Raw genomic sequence first — 19,369 nt, 5'->3', positions numbered from 1 at the left:
CACAAAAGAAACTGAGTTTAAAATCTGATGGTATTAACCACCATGGATACATAAATTGAAACAAAACTGCACAAATAGAATGAACAATTTAACACGGGAAGAGTTTCCATCTGTTAATACTGCGGGCATGAACATAGGGCAGCATGCTCAGCATTCAACGACCATTGGGAAAACAAGCAACCTCGGCAGCAGAAATATTGAAAGATGACAACATGATAAAACTTGCAAATGCATTATGCTCACAACCAAACCTCGCGCTCAGGGAAAATAATAGAAACTTCACACATAACTGACGGCTTCCAACACAAATGCTCAGATAACTTATCTTTTTTCCCTGATATTAGTAAAGCATGCATTGAAGAAACACAAGAAGCCCATGGATTTTGCGCCTGTGCTCAGTTCCCTCGACCTCGGCCGCCCATTCTTCCCCTTCCACGACCACCATAGCCCCTTCCACCACCACCCCTGCCTTGCTCATAGCCACCACCACCCCTGCCTCCTTCATACCCACCACCCCTGCCTCCTTCATAGCCTCCCCTGCCTCCTTCATAGCCTCCGCCCCTGCCTCCATCATAGCCTCCACCCCTGCCTCCATCATAGCCTGCAAAGCCAACAATATTAAGAACAGCTTCAACTTATAATGGATCTAATCTTTCTATGCAGAGCAACAAATTATAACTACTTGAAGTTTCTTTCAAATGGCATAAACTGTTTACTCAAGCAGTAAACAAAATACTTTCACCACATTATAATTATAATACGAATAGGTCTCGAAAATGTAACTATATTAAAGCAAATCAGAATTCATGGGCAGTGCCCAATGTCCAAAACAAGCAATGTTTCAGCAATTCAGCACAATACAAGATGAGCACTAACAGACAATAGAAATTATACAGATGAACATGGAAGGCACAAGTTGGTTATAACAGGCATACCTCCACGGTAACCCCAGTTGCCTCTTCCACGCATACCACCACCTCGCCCTCGGCTATACCCACCATTTTCTGGTTCAATAAATCAAGATATGTAATCATCCAAGACTTCAAGCAAGTTCAATGGTCTAAATCAAGGCAGCATTCAATACCTTGGTAGTTTCCATATCTGCCTTGGTTGTAGCCATATCCACCACCATACCCGCCTTGATTATCATAGCTGCCATACCCACCTTGATTATCATAATACCCACCACCCTGATTGTACCCACCTTGGTTGTTTCCATATCCACCATAACCGCCATAACCTCCTCTACCCCAACCCCTTCCACGTCCACGGCCCCTTCCTCTGCCTCGACCTCGTGCATAGGAGTCTAAACAAAGCAATGATTACCAGACTAGATAACAGAAATACGAGTATCAGTGCAAATTATCACTGTAGTACCTTCATACTCAAGCTGCTGGAATTGGCCCTGTGGTCGGCGAGGTTGGCGCTGCGGTGGTGGTGCCTGCTGGACACGCTGCTGTTGCCTGGGCTGTTCAACATAAGCTGGAGCTTGGTACCTGAACAAAAATGAATTTAAGATTCCAATCCTGTATTGTGCACAAGTACTGTTTTATCTTACAAGGGTAACTACTGTCTGACACCAATAATCCTAACAGAAGTGCTCACCCAGGAGTGTTCTTATCCAGCTCTCCAGGAGACAAGGTAATTGAAATCATTGAAACATGCCGAGTCATCTCCAGCCTGGAAATGAAAGCAAGCTTTACAATAAGAAACGCAAATGGAGCTGTGTGTATAAAAATATAATATAGTAGTGTGAGTAGAAACTTACGCGACAAGGCCTTCTTCTATAGGTTCCCAGGTATCAGTAATGCTGACAGAACTGATATTGGTATCCTGATGTAAACCAGGGATTCTTTTCTGTTTCAAATAAAGCTTGTCAAATACGGTGGCCTACAAATGAAACAAAGATGAGAACGAGAGAGAAAAGAATTACCTTGATAATCTCTGCAACAGCAACAGACTTACTGATTGCCTGCCCCATGGCCTTCAAAACAATCTCTTTAATTCTCCGCTCCTGATTACAAGAATAAGAAGAAAAAGGTAAATTATATTAACACTATATTGTAAATTGGCAAATAGTAAATGTAAAGCTAGGAAAAGCCAAGAAAGGATAAACTACTAGTATCCTACTGAAGTGTCAGCAGTGGGGATTAAGTCTTGTATCATTTGTTTGCCACATAAGGGGGCTGATTAAGCACAAGAAACACCGGCAAAAGCAAAAAACTAAGCATTTTTTTGAACTAATAACTTAAAAAAGTGAGCACCTGAAAAAATAAAGCTTTGCAAATAGAACTGCATTAACCACTTATCAAACTGTAGACACCTAAAGGCCTCCTATAGACATCCACATAGTGTAAACACAATCAAAGCATGGAAGCTAGACTAAACTAACAGCATGCAACAGATTACCATGCCAGAGCATTGACAATAAACTGGCAACAGAAACAGCAGACTCTCCATATATCTACTAAGCTGCATTGTCATCCATATACTAATCCAAAAATACATCATGAAAATATCAGATTGGTGCATTAACATCAACACTGTCCTCATTGTATTGAACACGCATGTAACCCAATCCCAAAATCAGACACACCAATATTTCCAGCGAATTATCTTCTAAATGTCAAGGATTCAACCAATTTATTCACATGAACTGGACTGCCAACAAATAAGTAGCCCACCAATCCATTTCACATGGGCATTCATGGCACCATGGAATTAGCGCACCAAGACACTTGGCGTTCAAACCGCACAATCTCCCATCAAAACCACAAAAGTCGCGGTTTGAATCCAGCTTTTCAGCCTAACGGTCCAAACCCACCACGACCAAGCACGCCGATTCGAATCGGTACGGAAACATGGAAATCGAACGGAACGGCGCGCCCTAATAATAAAGATAAAATCGATGCGCCGGCGGTGGGAGAACTGGATGGGAAGAGCACGCACCTGGAGGAGGGAGGTGGCGTAGGAGACATAGTTGCGGATGAGGCCCTGCGCGGTGATGCGGATCTCGTTCTCCTCGATGGTCGACTCGTTCCGCGGCCGCTCCACCCTCTGGTACCGGTCCATCTCGGCCGCCGGCGCAGACGCTCGTCGCCCAGCGTGTTGCGGGGGAGCACGGGATTCGCGAGGAGGAGAGGAGGGTGCGGCGGCAGGGGATGGGGAGGTTGCGGCGGCAGGGGCTAAAACCCTAGACGGAGCCAACGATACGGTGCTCGGCGCACACGAAATAGGCTTTTTATTTTCTTGGGGAGAGGAAAAATAGGAACGGGGTAGTGTGAAGGGTTGATCTGGAAATCTGCGGGGGCGATTATATGTCACCTGCAGTTGTCACGCACGGCCCACTGCTTTCAGCCTAATAATCAGGTGGTGGTGATGAGCCTCCCGTTTTATGGATGCATGTATGTATGGAAAGAAAAAAATGCACCGTGCATGCAAGAATTAGTGGACAGAGCATGCATAAAAAAAAGCCTAAACCAAATATCCAAATTAAATTTTAGTTAAACCATCATGTTTATTACGACGAGATCTTAAAAACAAGATCTCCTTGACTATGTTTGATAATATTTTAAAAAAAATTTTAACAAAATGGATTAATTATTTCTAACTAATGCGAACAAATACCTGAACATCACAAACTGTAACACCCAGCGTTATTAAAAACCTAAGAATGGTCATTAAGATGTTAATGATGAAATTTGATTAAAAAGAGGTATTATGGGCTAAGTCCAAATTTGAGTCAAATTTGGAAAAAAATTCAAATTCAAGATTCAGATTTGGAAAATTTGACAAAAATATGGAATCAAGCTTTGAAGGTGTTTAGAATTCAAAGGAATCAAGTTGGAGGTCAAATTCAAGTCATGGACATCTCCAATGTATAGTCTGAAAAAAGTGCTAAGTACTCAACTTCGAGCTTAATTTCTGGGAATATTTTTCATTGCAACTTTAGATCTTGAAGGACCCTAAGTGATCTTGGAAAAACTGAGGATCATTTGGATATGTTGTTGGATTGGAAAGAAGAGGAATTAAAATTTTAATCAGAGCTCAAAGTTTGGAAGTTGGGCTGCTTTGGGGGTGATCACTGACATACTAAATGGCATTTGTCATTACACTCTGAAAACAATAATAGGTAGCCAACTTTGGCTCAAAGTTTGAGAAATTTCTATAAAAGAGTGTTGGCCAATAACCTACAAAATAGGTTTTAGAATCTATGGTTAACCAATAGCAACAGTTCTTGCACAAATAAAAGAGGTGTAAGTATTTAAATGTGAGCTCAAAGTTTAAATCTTGTACTGACGGTTGTAACTGAGGAAAAGGTTCAGAGGTTCAGTAGGAGTGCTCGTTTTGCACTAAAGTTCCAAGATTTTTATCTTCAAATCCTTTGATCGTTGGAACAAAATTCCTATTTATGACTTGTAGCAGAGTGAACCATCTACATTTTTGGTTAAAGGCTCGGGACGATTTGATGAATGGTTTGGTCAAATTGCATCAAAGAACAGGTAGTGTCCAACTCAATTTTTTCCCTATTACCGCCTTTGCTCCAGCAACCCGCTTGTCTGCTTGCCGGCACCGCCACTGCTTGTCTTCGCATGGCCGCCCTGCAGCTGCTGCCTCGCCGCCGAAGCTTCCTCCGTGTCATGTCCACGCCACAAGTCACAGCTAGCCCTGTTACCGCCTCCACCCGTCCATATAAGCTGAGCCACCGTCGCCATCCGTCTCTATTCCTTTCATCATCCGCAAGAACAGAGCAGAGCATAGTCCGCCTCACGCCCGATTCCTGAGCCCCGCAGCTTCTCCCTTCATTTCCTCCTACCCACAGCTCCGCCATAACCCAATCCATGTTCTACACTTCTCAATCCCGCAACTCCGCGCCGGCGAGCTTGTCCTCGCCATTCTTCCCGTCCACCGGCCGCCGTAGCCATCCTCACAGTGAGCACTAGGCTTGAGCTCCTATCTATCTGAGATGTTTGCTCAGGTCGCTTGCATAAGTGCTGCTACAGCTCTTGAACGATTAGCTGGCTGGAGCGCCGCTATCCTCATTGCTCGCGCCGGCGAGGTCACGGTCATGTCCGTCGCCGTTGTCGAGCACCCTTGTGAAGCTCACTGCCCAGAACAAGAACACTACTAGTAGATGTGCGCTGCCCTAGGGAGTCCGCCTGGCTAGTCCCCATCGTCGGCGAGGTCACCTGCGGCGAGTTGCCGACGTTACCCGCCGGGGGTACCCGCGGTCAAGGGCGGGCAACTGTGCCTTGACCGGGGCTCCGCTTGTCAGTGGCCGTGTGTAGGTGGGCAGCGGGTGGGAATAGGGTTTCTCATGGGTTTTGTGGGGAAATGAGTTTAGGTGTTTTAGAAATTAGTTTTAAATCCAATTTTCATATTTAATTCTTCATAATTTATAGAAATGTCCAAAAATATTGAAACCAATTTTGTTAGGTTTTTGTTATTTTTATTTATGCATTAAAAATTCTTAAACTCTAGGAAAAGATAATAAAAATTAGGTATTTATTTACTGCCTTTATTAAAGGTACTTAAATGAATACTTAACCTTTAGAAAATGTATAAAATTTTGAATAATATTTATTATTCACAAATTCTTATTAATCCATAGGAATTAGTTTTTTCAGATTAGAAATTATTTATAATGCTTTTATAAATAAAAGAAAAGGAAAAGGTTTAAGTTCAGTTAGTTAAGAAAATAATTTTTTTATGGGTAGTTTGGTGTTGGCTTTTAGCTTAAGTTGTATAATCAGTGTTTTAAAATATTTTTGCATATCCTAACTGTGACCTGCATCATATCGTAGAACCTGAAGCTCCTGAAATGGATTTCATAGAATTATCTGAAGATCGTCAGGAGTTCGAAGAGGGTGTTGAAGTTGCTCCTTTAATTGAAGTGTTTTCCAAAGGAACTAACATTTTTTACCTAGGCAAGCCCCAGAGCATCTATACCTATTAATTTCAGAAATTACTATCCATGTATCCAAATTATTAGTTATTCCATATTTATGCATTAAGTCTAGGAGTTGACTGAAACCTTACTCTTATGTATAATCCAACCTTGTTTATAGGATATCTTTACTACTTGTTCAAAATAATTAGTGATGTCCCATGCTTAGCAAAGCGTAGTTATGCTATCCTTATCCTTTCTTAGTACCTCTGGTGCTCAGTAACCTAAGGTAACATTGTTCATACATGTTTATATCAAGGAAATGACCTATTTTGAAAATAGTGGACGGAAGCTTGGATGGAATCAAGAAAGGAGTCTTGAGTTCTGTAGTTCCGTCTACTCAGTTAAACTGGTTAAGGCCCATTCGTTATTTTAACCGTTGATCAAGTGATATTACCTGGTTGCTTACTGTTTTTGGGACCAGCAAAGCCTGATAGGTTACTTGGCTCTCTGATTGGAAATGTTCTTACCTGTGCTTAGCGTGTGGCAGAAAGGCAGGGGCGTAGCCTGAAACTCATGAAGATCAGGCCAGATGTGGGGTCCCATGTGGGGGTGCGTCCCTGGATTCGGGTGATTATGTTTTCGATCTTTGGGTATAGCTAGTTGTGCATGGCTGGTGATTAGGTATCTTCTGCAGGATGTAAATCGGTTTAGATCGCCGCAATTCTTGGTTATGAATGCACTTGATCATCGCTTAAGCATTGTAGAGTAAACAAGTTTAATATGATGCTTTCCTTAAATTGATATTGTTGTACGATGTTTAGTTCCACTTGTTTGATCAAAATGTTTTATTCACCTAGCCTGGTTAGGTAAGAACTAATTATGGTTAAAATAATAAAACTAAGGTTCCATGAGTAGTAAGTTTTTCGCAAAATGTTGAGTTGACCAGTATACTAAAAGGCTATCATACTCCTTGAACTTTATTTTAGTTTATCTATACTGGTTATTATTTTAGTTTATCTATACTGGTTATTATTTTAGTTTATCTATACTGGTTAGACATGTCGGTCTTGCTGAGTACCTGTTTACTCAGGGATCCTCTTTTGTTATTTTCAGTTGTACAGCAGCAATCTGGCGAAGAGGAAGACCTGAAGAACTAGGGTATTTTACGAGTCTTGCAGTACCCTAGTAATAAACTTAGTTGTTTAATTACTTTACTTTTCTGAGGCTTGTTTTAAGTTTGAAACTCTTAGAATGATTTAACTTGCACTCTAAGTTTGTTTCAATCTATGGTTTGTAATAAGTCATACCTCTTGTATTTCTGTAAAAATGTAATATTTGGTGATGCTTTCCATTCATGGAAGTGATCCTAATGTATGACTAAGATTCAAGTCGTGGATGATTCGAGGCATTCTGGGATACTTGACGGACTACCGGATTTAAATTGTTTTAAGTGTATTTTGAATAATTGTTGTCCCGATAGCTATTAGGTGCACTTAAGCCAGTTTAAGTTTGATGTTCCGCCACACAAACAAATTACTATTTCTTACGAACAAAAAACTAAACATGATGAACAAAGATGATACGATGCGAACAGAAATATTGAACATCACGAACATTTAATTGTATAGGCAAAAAAAATTGAATCATCATGAATAAATAAGTCCACATCATCGAACAACTTAATATACAAAATCAAACAAATAATTTATAATATATCAGTCTAAATAACTAGAATCACATGCAAACTAGTCATTATTGCAAACGAATAATTGAGTTTATATGGCGACCGAATATTACAACATCACGAACAAATATTATAACATCACAAACAAATTATATTTACTGTCGAACAATTCAATATATAAAGCGAACAAATATTATAACATTAAGAACAAATAAGTCTCTAAATGTTAACAAAATGCAGAACACGTGAATAAATAATTTTATATGGCAAGCAGATACATCAACTTACAAATAAATTATTTTGATACAAGAATAAAAATAAAAATAAATACAAAATGAAAATATAAATATAAATTAATAAATAAGAAATATAGGGGTGAAAATTTAAAAACAAAATAAATATAATTTTGTATGTCACTTTTGTTTTTATTATACTATTATTTGTACGTCTCTTTTATTTGTATCATACAACCTTTCTATTTGCAATGGTCATTCTTGTTCAATATTTTATTCGCGGCTTATAATCATTTGTTCACCATATTATTTTTTTGTTTGCATGAGATAATTATTTGTTCTAGGTATTCAAGTATTTGTTTGCTGCAATCAAAATTAATATTGAGTATTATAAATTTTTTTAAAATATTTCATGAAAACATAGTCAAGTGAAGATCTTGAGGTAAGAAACCCATTGGTGTATTCGGAATTTAATTTAGATGCAAGGTTTAACATCTATAGATTTTTTAGATTGAAACTTTCTTTGCACGTGGGCGATGTCATCAATTCCGTCCTCTATTGCATGCATGCACAGTTCATTTTGGCTCGAAAATTTGTGCCCATGAATTGCCCATGGACGTTGTCGGACCGAGGTTTCGGACGGGCTCAACCGCCCGTTCTTTTTTAGTTGAAAAATAAATAAAATTAGTTGTTTAGGTGAGCTCGAGCCAGCCCGATTTTTTTCGGGCTTGATTTTCTCTGACCACGCCGGGCCTGTAGATGGCATAGGTGGGCCAAAACCCATCAGGCCCACGGGCTGGGATGGCCCGGGCTTAAAATGTGAGGTCTAGACACGTTTTGGGCCGTTTCCTTCCAAGGGGTTCTAGAATAGAGATTGTGGGTTTTGGAATTATGGTCATGGGCTTTTGCGGGTTTTTTTTTTAAGAGAAGAGATTGCTTGACGGCGAATTACATTGTTGCCATTCACTAGTTTTTTTATTTTGGTTCATTTAGAAAATCTGTTATAATCAGTTTTGCAGCTCATGAACGTGATTTTAGTGAGAGATGTTTGGAATTATTATTTTCTCATATTTATGAGACTATTAGTTGTCCGTTGGATGAAAACTTTCTAAATTGCTCCTTCAAAGGCATATAGCAGCCGTGATCCCCACTTTATTAGGCCGGGAAGCTGGCTGCAGCTTGTGCTGCGGCTGCAGCTGCAGCAGCCCACTTCAGCACATGCAGCCCGCAAGCAGCCGCTCCAGCAGCTTTGCAGCTGCTGCGACAGCCGAGTGGATGGGCTGCCGGCCACAACTGCAGCTGTCGTTGCAGCCGCTGAAAAGCTCAAGCGAGCGTGCTTGTGCGTTTTTCTACTATTAAAGAATTTTGTTTTTATATATTTTTTGTTGACTTTTTTATATTGTTAATTTGAGTAGTGAACTTCCAATGCGGCCAGCACACATTTTAAATATTACATTACTTTGGTTATACTTAATAGTTTGGAAATTTAATCTTCCCATGATTACATCACCATATTGGTGATTTAGCCCTGAACCAAAATGAGTTATGTGGCGCAGTGGCAAGTGATTTTATAAAACTTAGACGATGTTACTTTTGGCATATGATAGGGAACATCGATGTGGATGCGTGCATCTATTTTGTGAACAATAATAGTAGCATATGAAGTGCAAATTAGAAAAATACACTTTTGTAAAAAAAAATTGTTTACCTATGGTTTCTTATTCCCAATTAATGTAAACAATATCTTGATATATATAGATAGATGGGCAGCTGAAGTGTATTTTACAAATAAGAAAGCAGATACAAACATAAATAAATATATAAATATTACTTTTATTTGATAGTTGTTTCACATTTCACCATCTTCAACACATAATTTGACCTTTATATTGAACACTCATTTTAATTAAATACTAATGAAATAACAGTTTGTATGTATTTTCAAGATCCATATGATTATTATTATATTATCCAATTCTTATCTTAGAGTTAAAAATAGTTGATGGTACGGTCTTTTAGATAGCAGATGGTAGGAAAACGGATGCAGTACATAGATGAGAGTACGAGACGACTCACCACACATGGATAATGAATTGGTGACAAATCATGTGTGGATAAGGAGTCTCCGGGAGGACGATACATGAAACACGATCAGTCCACGATCTCTAGAGTCCCGTCAATTATACCAGTCCCGTCGGTGTGTTCTCTCTCAGAAAAAAAAATACTTATATTCGTAGAACTGCATGTAATCGAAATACTTATCCAAACACACGTATCCTAATCCGACAGTAAGTTTGCCGGCGCCTCTCGCTGGCCTGTATAAATTCGCACGTACGCGCGCCTTTTTCTTCCTCGTACTCCTCGTCTCCTCGACACAGAAACTAGTTGATGAGCAGTTAGCACTTTTGATTCGACATGGCGATCAGGGCTTGGACGTGGGTGGTTCTCCTGTTGCTCGCGCTGCTTCCGTCGTGCCGCGCAGCGGAGGCGCCATCGCCACAGCCGTCCGCCGACCCCGAGCTCGCCGTCGACGACGGGCTCCGCACCGGCTACCACTTCCAGCCTCCCAAGCACTGGATCAACGGTAAGTGCTTCATCCGTGTACCCAAGACGCAACAACGTTTGATCCCTCGATGTTCTGTTCGTTAACTGCTGCGCCATCGGATCGGAGAAACTAACCGTCGAGATCGATCGCGTGTTCTTGTGCGCGCAGATCCTAATGGCGTGATGTACTACAAGGGCGTGTACCACCTGTTCTACCAGTACAACCCCAAGGGCGCGGTGTGGGGCAACATCGTGTGGGCGCACGCCGTGTCGACGGACCTCGTCGACTGGATCATGCTCCCGCCGGCGATCTACCCGACGGCGCCGTTCGACGTCAACGGCTGTTGGTCGGGCTCCGCCACCGTGCTCCCGGACGGCACGCCAGTCATCATGTACACCGGCATCGACGGCGAGAACCGGCAGGTGCAGAACGTGGCCTACCCCAAGGACCTCTCCGACCCGTACCTCCGGGAGTGGGTCAAGCCTGACTACAACCCCGTCATCGCGCCGGGGCCGGGGATGAACGCCACCGCGTTCCGCGACCCGACGACGGCGTGGCAGGGCCCCGACGGGCTCTGGCGCCTGGTGATCGGCACCAAGGACAACCACCGGGGACTCGCCGTGCTCTACCGCAGCAGGGACTTCAAGCGGTGGGCGCCAGCCAAGCGCGCGCTCCACTCCGGCGACACCGGAATGTGGGAGTGCCCGGATTTCTACCCCGTGACGACTTCCCCGGCCGTCGGCAGCGGTGGCGGTGGCAGCGGCAACGGCACGAAGCACGTGCTCAAGGTGAGCCTCGACCTGACGCGGTTCGAGTACTACACGTTCGGCGAGTACGACCACGCCACCGACACGTACGTGCCGGACGCGGCGCTCGCCGACGGCAACGACGGGCTCCGCTACGACTACGGCAACTTCTACGCGTCCAAGACGTTCCTCGACACGGCGAAGCAGCGGCGCGTCCTGTGGGGTTGGGCCAACGAGTCGGACTCCGCCACCGCCGACATCCGCAAGGGCTGGGCCGGCGTGCAGGCCATCCCGAGGAAGGTCTGGCTCTCTTCGGACGGCAAGCAGCTCGTGCAGTGGCCGGTCGCCGAGATCGAGTCCCTCCGCGGCGCCCACGCCAACGTCACGGACACGCTCGTCGCCGGCGGCAGCCACTTCGAGGTCACGGGGCTCGCGTCGGCGGCGCAGGCCGACGTGGAGGCGTCGTTCCAGGTGATGGACCTGGACAAGGCGGAGCCGTTCGACCCGGCATGGCGCGGCGCGGACGCGCAGACGGTGTGCGCGGCCCGCGGCGCGGACGCCAGGGGCGGCGTCGGGCCGTTCGGGCTGTGGGCGCTCGCGTCCGACGAGCACGGGGAGCGCACCGCCGTGTTCTTCAGGGTGTTCAAGGGCGGCGACGGCGGCAAGCACGTCGTGCTCATGTGCAATGACCCGTCCATGTCGTCGCACGCCGACGACCTCTACAAGCCGACCTTCGCCGGCTTCGTCGACGTCGACATCGCCCAGACCGGCGGCAAGATCGCTCTTAGGACTCTGGTACGTAAAATTAGATGTCTGATTAATCATGTGATTTTCGTAATCGATCTATGTCCTGATGATTGCCCGTACTCGCGTATGCGCGTGCAGATTGACCACTCGGTGGTGGAGAGCTTCGGCGCGCACGGCAAGACGTGCATCCTGTCGAGGGTGTACCCGACCAAGGCCGTCGGCGACAAGGCGCGCCTCTACGTGTTCAATAACGGCGAGTCGGACGTCAAGGTCACCCACCTCAACGCGTACGAGATGCGGTCGGCGAAGATCACCAGCGACGCGGTGGAACCGACGAAGAGATGACGCCTGGCCGCGCGCCGATCAGTTGCAAATATGTAAGTAGCTAGTAGATGATTTTATTATGTGAAGAGTCGCGTGACAAGTTAATTTGTGAGTTGCTTAATATTCTTTTAATAGTCGTTTTCACTCGTGATTATCTGTCTCCAGATTTTAGAGGTCAAATCTATTGAATTTTGTGATGTCGCTTCTCTGATATTACATGTTATTCTCCCATGTTTAATATAACTGAAACCTGAAGTACTATGCAACATTTGAGAACAATATAAATTGAAACAGAGTAAATAGCATATGTAACATCATGAGAATTTACCACATTTACTCCCTAAAATTACGAAATATTTTGAAACATCGAAGAATAATATTTGCAACGTCAAAAAATTCAACAGATTTTTTTCTAAAAATTTATCGACAGATAAATAGTAAAACTTTATTCTTTTAATAGTCGTTTTCACCCGTGATTAGGTCCACCTATCTTTCTTTGACATCTGTCACTATCAATAGCATGTAGTACAGGGGTTCATTTATTTAAAAAAAACAAGGGATCATGTGCACATTCCCTTTGATCGGCAATGCATCAACATCTACAACATCAATTCAATTAGTTCATTAAATCCACAAATAAACATATCTTGATAGTACATCTTTGTTAAAGACACATGAGTTTAACTTAGCATCCCATCCGTTCCAAATTGTAAAGGATTTTAGATAAAATCAAATTGGATATATAAAACTAAAACAACGTATCTTGGAAATTTCCTAGAGCGTAGATACACTTTTTTTACATCGGCACGAATATCACCTCCTTGCCCAGCATTAGGAAGACGACGGCCGGAGTGCTCACGCCGATGACGATGACGACGTAGGCCGGCCACCGTGATTCGGGCGCTATGGTGATATAGACGGCGGTCATGAGCGAGACGAGCATGGCGAGGCAGGCGATGACGGTGAGCCTGTGTCCCCACAAGAGCTGGTCGACCTTGAACCGGACGGGGTCCTGCCAAGCCCAGATGAAGCAGAAGACGACGACGATGGAGCTGCACATGGCAACGGTGTTGGAGATGATAAAGATATGGAATGCGATGTTGTTGCTGTGAACGGCGATGCCATCATCGTGGTAGCCGCCGGGAACGCTGGATGTGGCGGCGAAGGTCACAGTGGCGATGAGGGTAGCGACTAGGATGTAGGTCTCGACGATGCACTCGAAGTACTTGTCGTTGGAGGCCCTCCGGCTGGGGTAGGGAGCCAGTGGCGGCAGCTGCTGCTTGCGGCACCTTTTGGACTCTTGCTGCTTGAGCTGCTTCCAGAGGTACATCTCGTAGGCGTCCATCTCGCCGGTGTGCAGCTTGATCTCGACGAGGCTGCGCGCGGTCTGGCCGTCGCGGTCGCGGACGCACAGCTCGACGCGGCGGTCGTTGAGCAGCAGCAGCGCCGACTGGACGCGGCTCATCTTGGCGGCGATGTGCAGAGGCGTGTCGCCGTTGCCGTCGACGCGGTTGAGCAGCTCGGCGGGGCGGATATGGCGGAGCAGGTACCTGAGCGCGTTCGTCTTGCCGCTGGTGACGGAGACGTGCAGGGCGTTGCGGCCATGGATGTCCACCATCTCGGCCACGTCGGGGCAGTGCCGGAGCATCGCCTTGATGACCGCCGTCGAGCCGTAGTGCGCGGCGACGTGCAGCGGGGACTGTCGCTCTCCGTTGGGCTTGTAGGCCAGCTGCGCCTGCTTGTTGAGCAGCAGCTCCACCACCTGCGAGTTGTTCTTCTGCGCCGCATAGTGCAGCGCGTTGTTGCCGTCAGAGTCGGTCAGGTCCAGCAGCCAGATGTGCTTCTCCACCATGATGTCCACGATCTCTACAGCGAAAAAACAGCTCGCGCTATAAGAATTTTGCTATCTGGATGTGCTTGTTGAAAGCAAGTGTTTTTTTCCAGCTCACTTACTGGTGTGACCGCCGAGCACGGCCTGGTGCAGAGCTGTGCCGCTGACGGCGACAGAGGGCACGTACTCCGCCTCGACCCAGGTGAAGTCGAATATCTTGCGGACGACATGGACGAGGCCCTCGCGGGCGGCCATGTGCAGCGGCGACTCCATCTGCTCGTTGAGGTCGTAGGCGCGGCCGGGGTCGGCGTCCAGCAGCGCCACCGCCACGGCGCCCCTGCGGTTCCGCACCGCCTCGTGCAGCGCGGTGTTGCCCACCTTGTTGGTCATGACCAGAGGGCTCTTCTTGTCCTGCGGCCAGGCGAGGGCGCGGCTGACGAGCAGCTCCGCCACCTCCAGCTTGCCCGCCTTGGCCGCGAGGTGCAGCGGGGTGTCGCCGTCGTCGTTCCGGGCGACGAGCAGCTCCTCGTCCTTGTCCAGGACCTCGTCGGCGAACGCGGCGTGGCCGTGCGCGGCGGCGAGGTGGAGCGCCGTGTTGAGCTGGGGCGTCGTGGAGCTGAGGATGCTGGGGTCCTCCGGATCCACCAGCTGGTTCAGCCTCGCCACTTTCCCCTGCGTCGCCGCCTTGTACAGCGCCGGATCCATGCGTCTCTCGCTGTCTATGCCTTGCAACTACTGTTCGTACAGAGGCGCGTCTGTCAGTAGATCAATTTAAGGGCTAGATAGACAGGTGGAAAAAAGCCGCTCGGTTGGTTGACACGCATGAAAAGTTGCAACAGTGGCTAGCCTACAACTACAAGGTACCGAGAGCGAGAGGGTAGTAGTAGTAGTAGTAGTAGAAGTGTACTTGCGCTTTGAACTTTCCAGCATGCTGGCCTGCTTTCGAGGCATAAAACAACTGCAGTTACTTGCAAATCAACCTTGGTATATTCCGGTTCTCTCCTCCTGCTGCCGCATCAGCAAGCATGCTTAGTCCAAATGGAGCAAGTTTGGTACAAGTACTTTGTCGCTTAAAGCATCGATGCCAGAGCTTATATTAGCCTTTTAACATCAACGGACATCATACAGGAAGCATAACGACTGGACAAGGATAGAGAATATAGATCCTCTCTTAGCTCAACGTTGAGATTGACAAATCACCATAGAAGCCTTACTATCAGTCTATCAACAAACCTATTGCCTACCACTAGAAGTCTAATTACTTTTTAGCAGAAATGTAATTACAATGTTTAATTTCTGATGAACCAAGTAGAGAACAACAATCTATGAAAGATATACGCTGCGGTTTAATTTGAAGACTTCGATATTTGATTGATAAGGCAAGAGGTACGAGAAAAAGTCCAAACTACCAACTAATCATATTTTTAATTTTATTTATTTTATTTCGCGCGGGGTTTCCCTCATTTCGAATTTGTTTTGAGCAAAATTTGGAAATAAGAATTATTCAAACAGTTGAAAAGAAAAAAAAAGTGCCAATTGGCCGGTGCGAAGGCCGAACAGCCCAGCTAGTGTTTCCGACACCTCCACAAATCCGGCCCGACTCCGCCAGACCGCATTGGTAATTGGTTCGCCTTGCATGACCCAATTACCAGTGCGTGTGACGATCTCGCGCGTGGCTGTGGCTTGAGTCCACTCCGCATCGCGTCCACACGCGCTCTGGCGAGTGGCGACCATGGTGACCCACACGATTCCTGGTGGCTGGTGCTGGTTGTGATCGTGCACCGTCGCGCCGATCCGGGTGGCGACGGGGCTCTCAGCCGCGTTCTGAAGATGGTGACCGTGCCCTGCACATGTTCCGCGCCGAGGTGACAGCGTTCTCTCCCGTTCCGTCCGTGTTCCAGAGAGCAGCCAAGAGTATGCTTGCTCAGACATCAAGGAGTCTCTGTGCAAGTAGTGATGGAAAATGAATAATAGTAGTTTGTTGTGCAAGTAGCAGTGGAAAATGAAGATCGCTGAAGATATTTAGGAGATTGTCAAAAGAAAAATTATCAGAGCAATCACGTCTCGAGCTTCAAACGGGCTATATGCTATACATTCTCATTTTTCGACATGGCCTCTGATGGAGTTCAATAAAGTTTACTCCACAATTTGACAACATTTTTATATGTTCCTACAAATATTAGCACGTGCAGCAAGCACACACGTTTGATGACGTAGTTAGAACGGCACGAAGATCACATCCCTGCCCAGCATGAGGACGACGACGGCCGGAGTGCTCACGCCGATGGCGATGACGACGTAAGCGGGCCACCGTGACGTGGGCGCCACGGTGATGTAGACCGCAGTCATGAGCGAGACGAGCATGCCGAGGCAGGCGATAATCGTGAGCCTATGGCCCCACAGGAGCTGATCAACCTTGAACCTGACGGGGTCCTGCCAGGCCCAGATGAAGCAGAAGACGACGACGATGGAGCTGCACATGGCGACGGTGTTGGAGATGACGAAGATCTTGAACGCGGTGTTGCGGCCGTGGAGCGCGATGCCCTTGGTCTGGTCGTAGCCGCCGGGCATGGTGAAGGTGGCGGCGAAGGTGACGGTGGCGATGAGCGTGGCGACGAGGATGTAGGTCTCGACGATGCGCTCGAAGTACTTGTCGTTGGAGCCCCTGCGGCTAGGGTAGGTGGCGAGCGGCGGCAACTGCTGCTTGCGGCACCGTTTGAACTCCTGGTGCTTGAGCTGCTTCCAGAGGTACATCTCGTAGGCGTCCATCTCCCCCGTGTGCAGCTTCGTTTCCACGAGGCTGCGCGCCGTCTGGCCGTCGTGGTCGCGGACGCAGGGGTCGACTCGGCGGTCGTTGAGCAGCAGCAGCGCGCAGTGGACGCGGCTCCTCTTGGCGGCGATGTGCAGCGGCGTGTCGCCGTTGGCGTCGACGCGGTTGAGCAGCTCGGCGGGACGGACGCGGCGGAGCAGGCTCCTGAGCGCGTTCGCCTTGCCGTTCTCGACGGAGGCGTGGAAGGCGTTGCGGCCGTAGCCGTCCGCCATCTCGGCCACGTCGGGGCAGTGCCGGAGCAGCGCCTTGATGGCGTCCGTCGAGCCGTAGTGCGCTGCGACGTGCAGCGGGGACATGCTCTGGTGGTTGCGCTTGTAGGCCAGCTCCGTCCGCGTCTTGAGCAGCAGCTCTACCGCGCGCTGGTGGTCCTTCTGCGCCGCGTAGTGAAGGGCGTTGTTGCCGTCGGAGTCGGTCAGCTCGATCAGCTCCGGCCGCTTCTCCAGCAGGATCTCCACGATCCCTGTACGCAATTTTATATTTTTGTGAACTCGTATTGTCGTAGGATCGATGCAATGCAACAGTTTTGTGATTTTTCAGAGTGCTTACGGTGATGAGTGCCGAGCACGGCCTGGTGCAGGGCGGTGCCGGACAGGGAGACGGAGGGCAAGAACTCCTGGCCGACCCAGGTGTAATCAACGATCTTCTGGACGACCTGAACGAGGCCCTCGCGGGCGGCCATGTGCAGCGGCGACTCCATCCGCTCGTTGAGGTCGTGGCCGCGGCTGGGATCGGCGTCGAGCAGAGCCACCGCCACGGCAGCCCTGCGGTTCCGCACCGCCTCGTGCAGCGCGGTGTTGCCCGCCTTGTTCGTCATGATCAGGGGGCTCTTCTTGTCCTGCGGCCAGGCCAGGGCGCGGTCGATGAGCAGCTGCGCCACCTCCAGCTTTCCCGCCTTCGCCGCGAGGTGCAGCGGGGTGTCGCCGTCGTCGTTCCGGGCGACGAGAAGCTCCTCGTTCTTGTCCAGGACCTCGACGGCGAACGCGGCGTGGCCGTGCTGGGCGGCGAGGTGGAGCGCTGAGTTGAGCTGGGGCGTCGTGGAGCTGAGGACGCTGGGGTCCTCCGGATCCACCAGCTGCCTCAGGCTCGCCACTTTCCCCTGCGTCGCCGCCTTGTACAGCGCCGGATCCATGCGTCTCTCGGTATCCATACCTTGCAACTACTGATGGAACAGAGAGCGTTCCTAATTCTAGCTGCAGGCTCTGCTGCCAATCTGATCTCAGTAGATCAATTTCAGGACAAGAACGACAGGTGCAAAAAAGTTGCAACAGTAGCAACAAAGGCACCGAGAGGATTAGGAGGGCAGTTCCTATATGATAGAAGTATACTTGCACTTTGAACTTTCCAGCAAGCTGGGCTGCTTTGGAACATAAAAGGACTGGTTACTTGCAAATCAACCTTGGTATATTCCAGCTCTCATCCTACTGCTGCACCTGCAAGCAGGCTTAGCCCAAATGGACCAAGTTTGGTATATGTACTTTTTCTCCATTAAAGCATGATGCCATCATTTTATTAAACTTATACTTCTTTAGCCTTTAACATCAAACTTATCTTTTCGTAAGGAAAATTCCTATTAAACTTATCATTTTATTAAAGGATACGATTGTCCGTAATATATTTGTCTATCAAAGATACCAAGTGTATAACTAATTCTTAAGGAAAAGATAACACTTATCTTTTCTAATGGATTATTTATAAGCTCGTTTCCTATTGTTTTAAATTCTTGCATATATTTTGGAAACATGGTAAGTTGCCTCATTTTCAGCTATAGTAGCCTAGCTACTCACCAAGGGCTCAGTTCTCTCCTTCTCTTACCTCCATGTCACCATGTGGATAATTGATGGCATAGGTATCTTAAGCTCTACCACTAGTACTACTCCCTCCATCCTAAAATATAGCTACATTAAACATTCAAAATTTGATCTAATTAACTAAGGGCAAATTAGACCTTTTGACTTCAAAAAATTAGACCTTTCAGCTTTCTCCTTAATCTATCTAAAAATATCTAAATGTAGCTATATTACGGGACGGATGGAAACATTCAAAATTTGATCTAATTAACTGAGGGCAAATTAGACCTTTTGACTTCAAAAAATTAGACCTTTCAGCTTTCTCCTTAATCTATCTGAAAATATCTAAATGTAGCTATATTACGGGACGGATGGAGTACCATTGGACAATCCTCACGGTTGAATTGTTCATTACTAGTGCTGCCATTGCCAAGCCAACTCTTGAGAGATTTGAGGAGATGAATTTCAAATCATTGAAACTACTTATGTTTAAAAATGTATACTAACTGTTGGACATTTGGTGATTTCCCGTCAACTTAGAATTCATTTCAATTCAAATTTGGAAATAAGAAATATAACAATTGAAAAAAAATAAATGTCTGCCAAATGGGACATCCAATGCACAAGTCAAATAGAGTAGGCTGGACAAAAAGCTCGATAAGATTGCTCGGTGGCTCGTTATAAATATACTCTGATTGAGCTCATTTTATTTTAAAATCAAATTTAGGTTATTTTCAATGAAAGTCAACTTC

The 19,369-nt window shown here is 46.6% G+C and overlaps 4 protein-coding genes across 6 annotated transcripts; 1 reads left to right on the top strand and 3 right to left on the bottom strand.

Moving 5' to 3' along the window:
• Positions 1-12: 12 nt before the first annotated feature.
• Positions 13-3,267, bottom strand: LOC117837441 (uncharacterized). 2 transcript variants are annotated; one of them, XM_034717065.2, is made up of 8 exons: positions 2,950-3,267; positions 1,934-2,014; positions 1,769-1,857; positions 1,606-1,680; positions 1,378-1,496; positions 1,085-1,306; positions 936-1,004; positions 13-577 (listed from the first exon to the last, which is right to left on the bottom strand). In XM_034717065.2, the coding sequence occupies exons 1-8, from the start codon at positions 3,070-3,072 to the stop codon at positions 396-398; spliced, it is 960 nt and encodes a 319-aa protein (XP_034572956.1). In that variant the 5' UTR covers positions 3,073-3,267; the 3' UTR covers positions 13-395. The 2 variants fall into 2 exon arrangements, with proteins under 2 accessions (XP_034572956.1, XP_034572955.1); XM_034717064.2 differs by having other exon boundaries at positions 13-601; positions 2,950-3,266.
• A 6,601-nt stretch (positions 3,268-9,868) lies between these two features.
• Positions 9,869-12,437, top strand: LOC117840325 (beta-fructofuranosidase, insoluble isoenzyme 3). Of its 2 annotated transcripts, XM_034720820.2 has the most exons (3): positions 9,869-10,391; positions 10,521-11,893; positions 11,984-12,437. In XM_034720820.2, exons 1-3 carry the CDS (start codon positions 10,223-10,225, stop codon positions 12,188-12,190), a joined length of 1,749 nt encoding a protein of 582 aa, XP_034576711.1. In that variant the 5' UTR covers positions 9,869-10,222; the 3' UTR covers positions 12,191-12,437. The 2 variants fall into 2 exon arrangements, with proteins under 2 accessions (XP_034576711.1, XP_072147265.1); XM_072291164.1 differs by having other exon boundaries at positions 10,521-12,437.
• Positions 12,438-12,793: 356 nt separating this feature from the next.
• Positions 12,794-15,013, bottom strand: LOC117835177 (protein ACCELERATED CELL DEATH 6). The gene is made up of 2 exons (XM_034714559.2): positions 14,123-15,013; positions 12,794-14,035 (listed from the first exon to the last, which is right to left on the bottom strand). Exons 1-2 carry the CDS (start codon positions 14,703-14,705, stop codon positions 12,966-12,968), a joined length of 1,653 nt encoding a protein of 550 aa, XP_034570450.1. The 5' UTR covers positions 14,706-15,013; the 3' UTR covers positions 12,794-12,965.
• A 1,051-nt stretch (positions 15,014-16,064) lies between these two features.
• Positions 16,065-18,303, bottom strand: LOC117839897 (protein ACCELERATED CELL DEATH 6). Its single transcript, XM_034720327.2, has 2 exons — positions 17,377-18,303; positions 16,065-17,290 (listed from the first exon to the last, which is right to left on the bottom strand). Exons 1-2 carry the CDS (start codon positions 17,975-17,977, stop codon positions 16,218-16,220), a joined length of 1,674 nt encoding a protein of 557 aa, XP_034576218.1. The 5' UTR covers positions 17,978-18,303; the 3' UTR covers positions 16,065-16,217.
• Between the last annotated feature and the right edge of the window lie 1,066 nt (positions 18,304-19,369).

This window comes from Setaria viridis, chromosome 9 (assembly GCF_005286985.2).
Source record: "Setaria viridis chromosome 9, Setaria_viridis_v4.0, whole genome shotgun sequence".
In the NCBI taxonomy this organism is placed as follows: domain Eukaryota; kingdom Viridiplantae; phylum Streptophyta; class Magnoliopsida; order Poales; family Poaceae; genus Setaria; species Setaria viridis.
Note: the sequence above shows the minus strand (reverse complement) of the source record. Positions and strands in the feature narration are given on the sequence as shown.

Excerpts from the sequence above, each read along its gene's own strand:
- LOC117835177 (XM_034714559.2), bottom strand. The coding sequence starts at position 14,705 with ATGGATCCGGCGCTGTACAAGGCGGCGACGCAGGGGAAAGTGGCGAGG. Across the intron at positions 14,036-14,122 it reads CGTGCTCGGCGGTCACACCA|AGATCGTGGACATCATGGTG; the intron begins GTAAGTGAGCTG and ends TTTTCGCTGTAG.
- LOC117839897 (XM_034720327.2), bottom strand. The coding sequence starts at position 17,977 with ATGGATACCGAGAGACGCATGGATCCGGCGCTGTACAAGGCGGCGACG. Across the intron at positions 17,291-17,376 it reads CGTGCTCGGCACTCATCACC|GGATCGTGGAGATCCTGCTG; the intron begins GTAAGCACTCTG and ends AATTGCGTACAG.
- LOC117837441 (XM_034717064.2), bottom strand. The coding sequence starts at position 3,072 with ATGGACCGGTACCAGAGGGTGGAGCGGCCGCGGAACGAGTCGACCATC. Across the intron at positions 1,681-1,768 it reads ATAGAAGAAGGCCTTGTCGC|GCTGGAGATGACTCGGCATG; the intron begins GTAAGTTTCTAC and ends TTTCATTTCCAG. Across the intron at positions 1,005-1,084 it reads CAGATATGGAAACTACCAAG|AAAATGGTGGGTATAGCCGA; the intron begins GTATTGAATGCT and ends TTATTGAACCAG.
- LOC117840325 (XM_072291164.1), top strand. The coding sequence starts at position 10,223 with ATGGCGATCAGGGCTTGGACGTGGGTGGTTCTCCTGTTGCTCGCGCTG. Across the intron at positions 10,392-10,520 it reads TCCCAAGCACTGGATCAACG|ATCCTAATGGCGTGATGTAC; the intron begins GTAAGTGCTTCA and ends TTGTGCGCGCAG.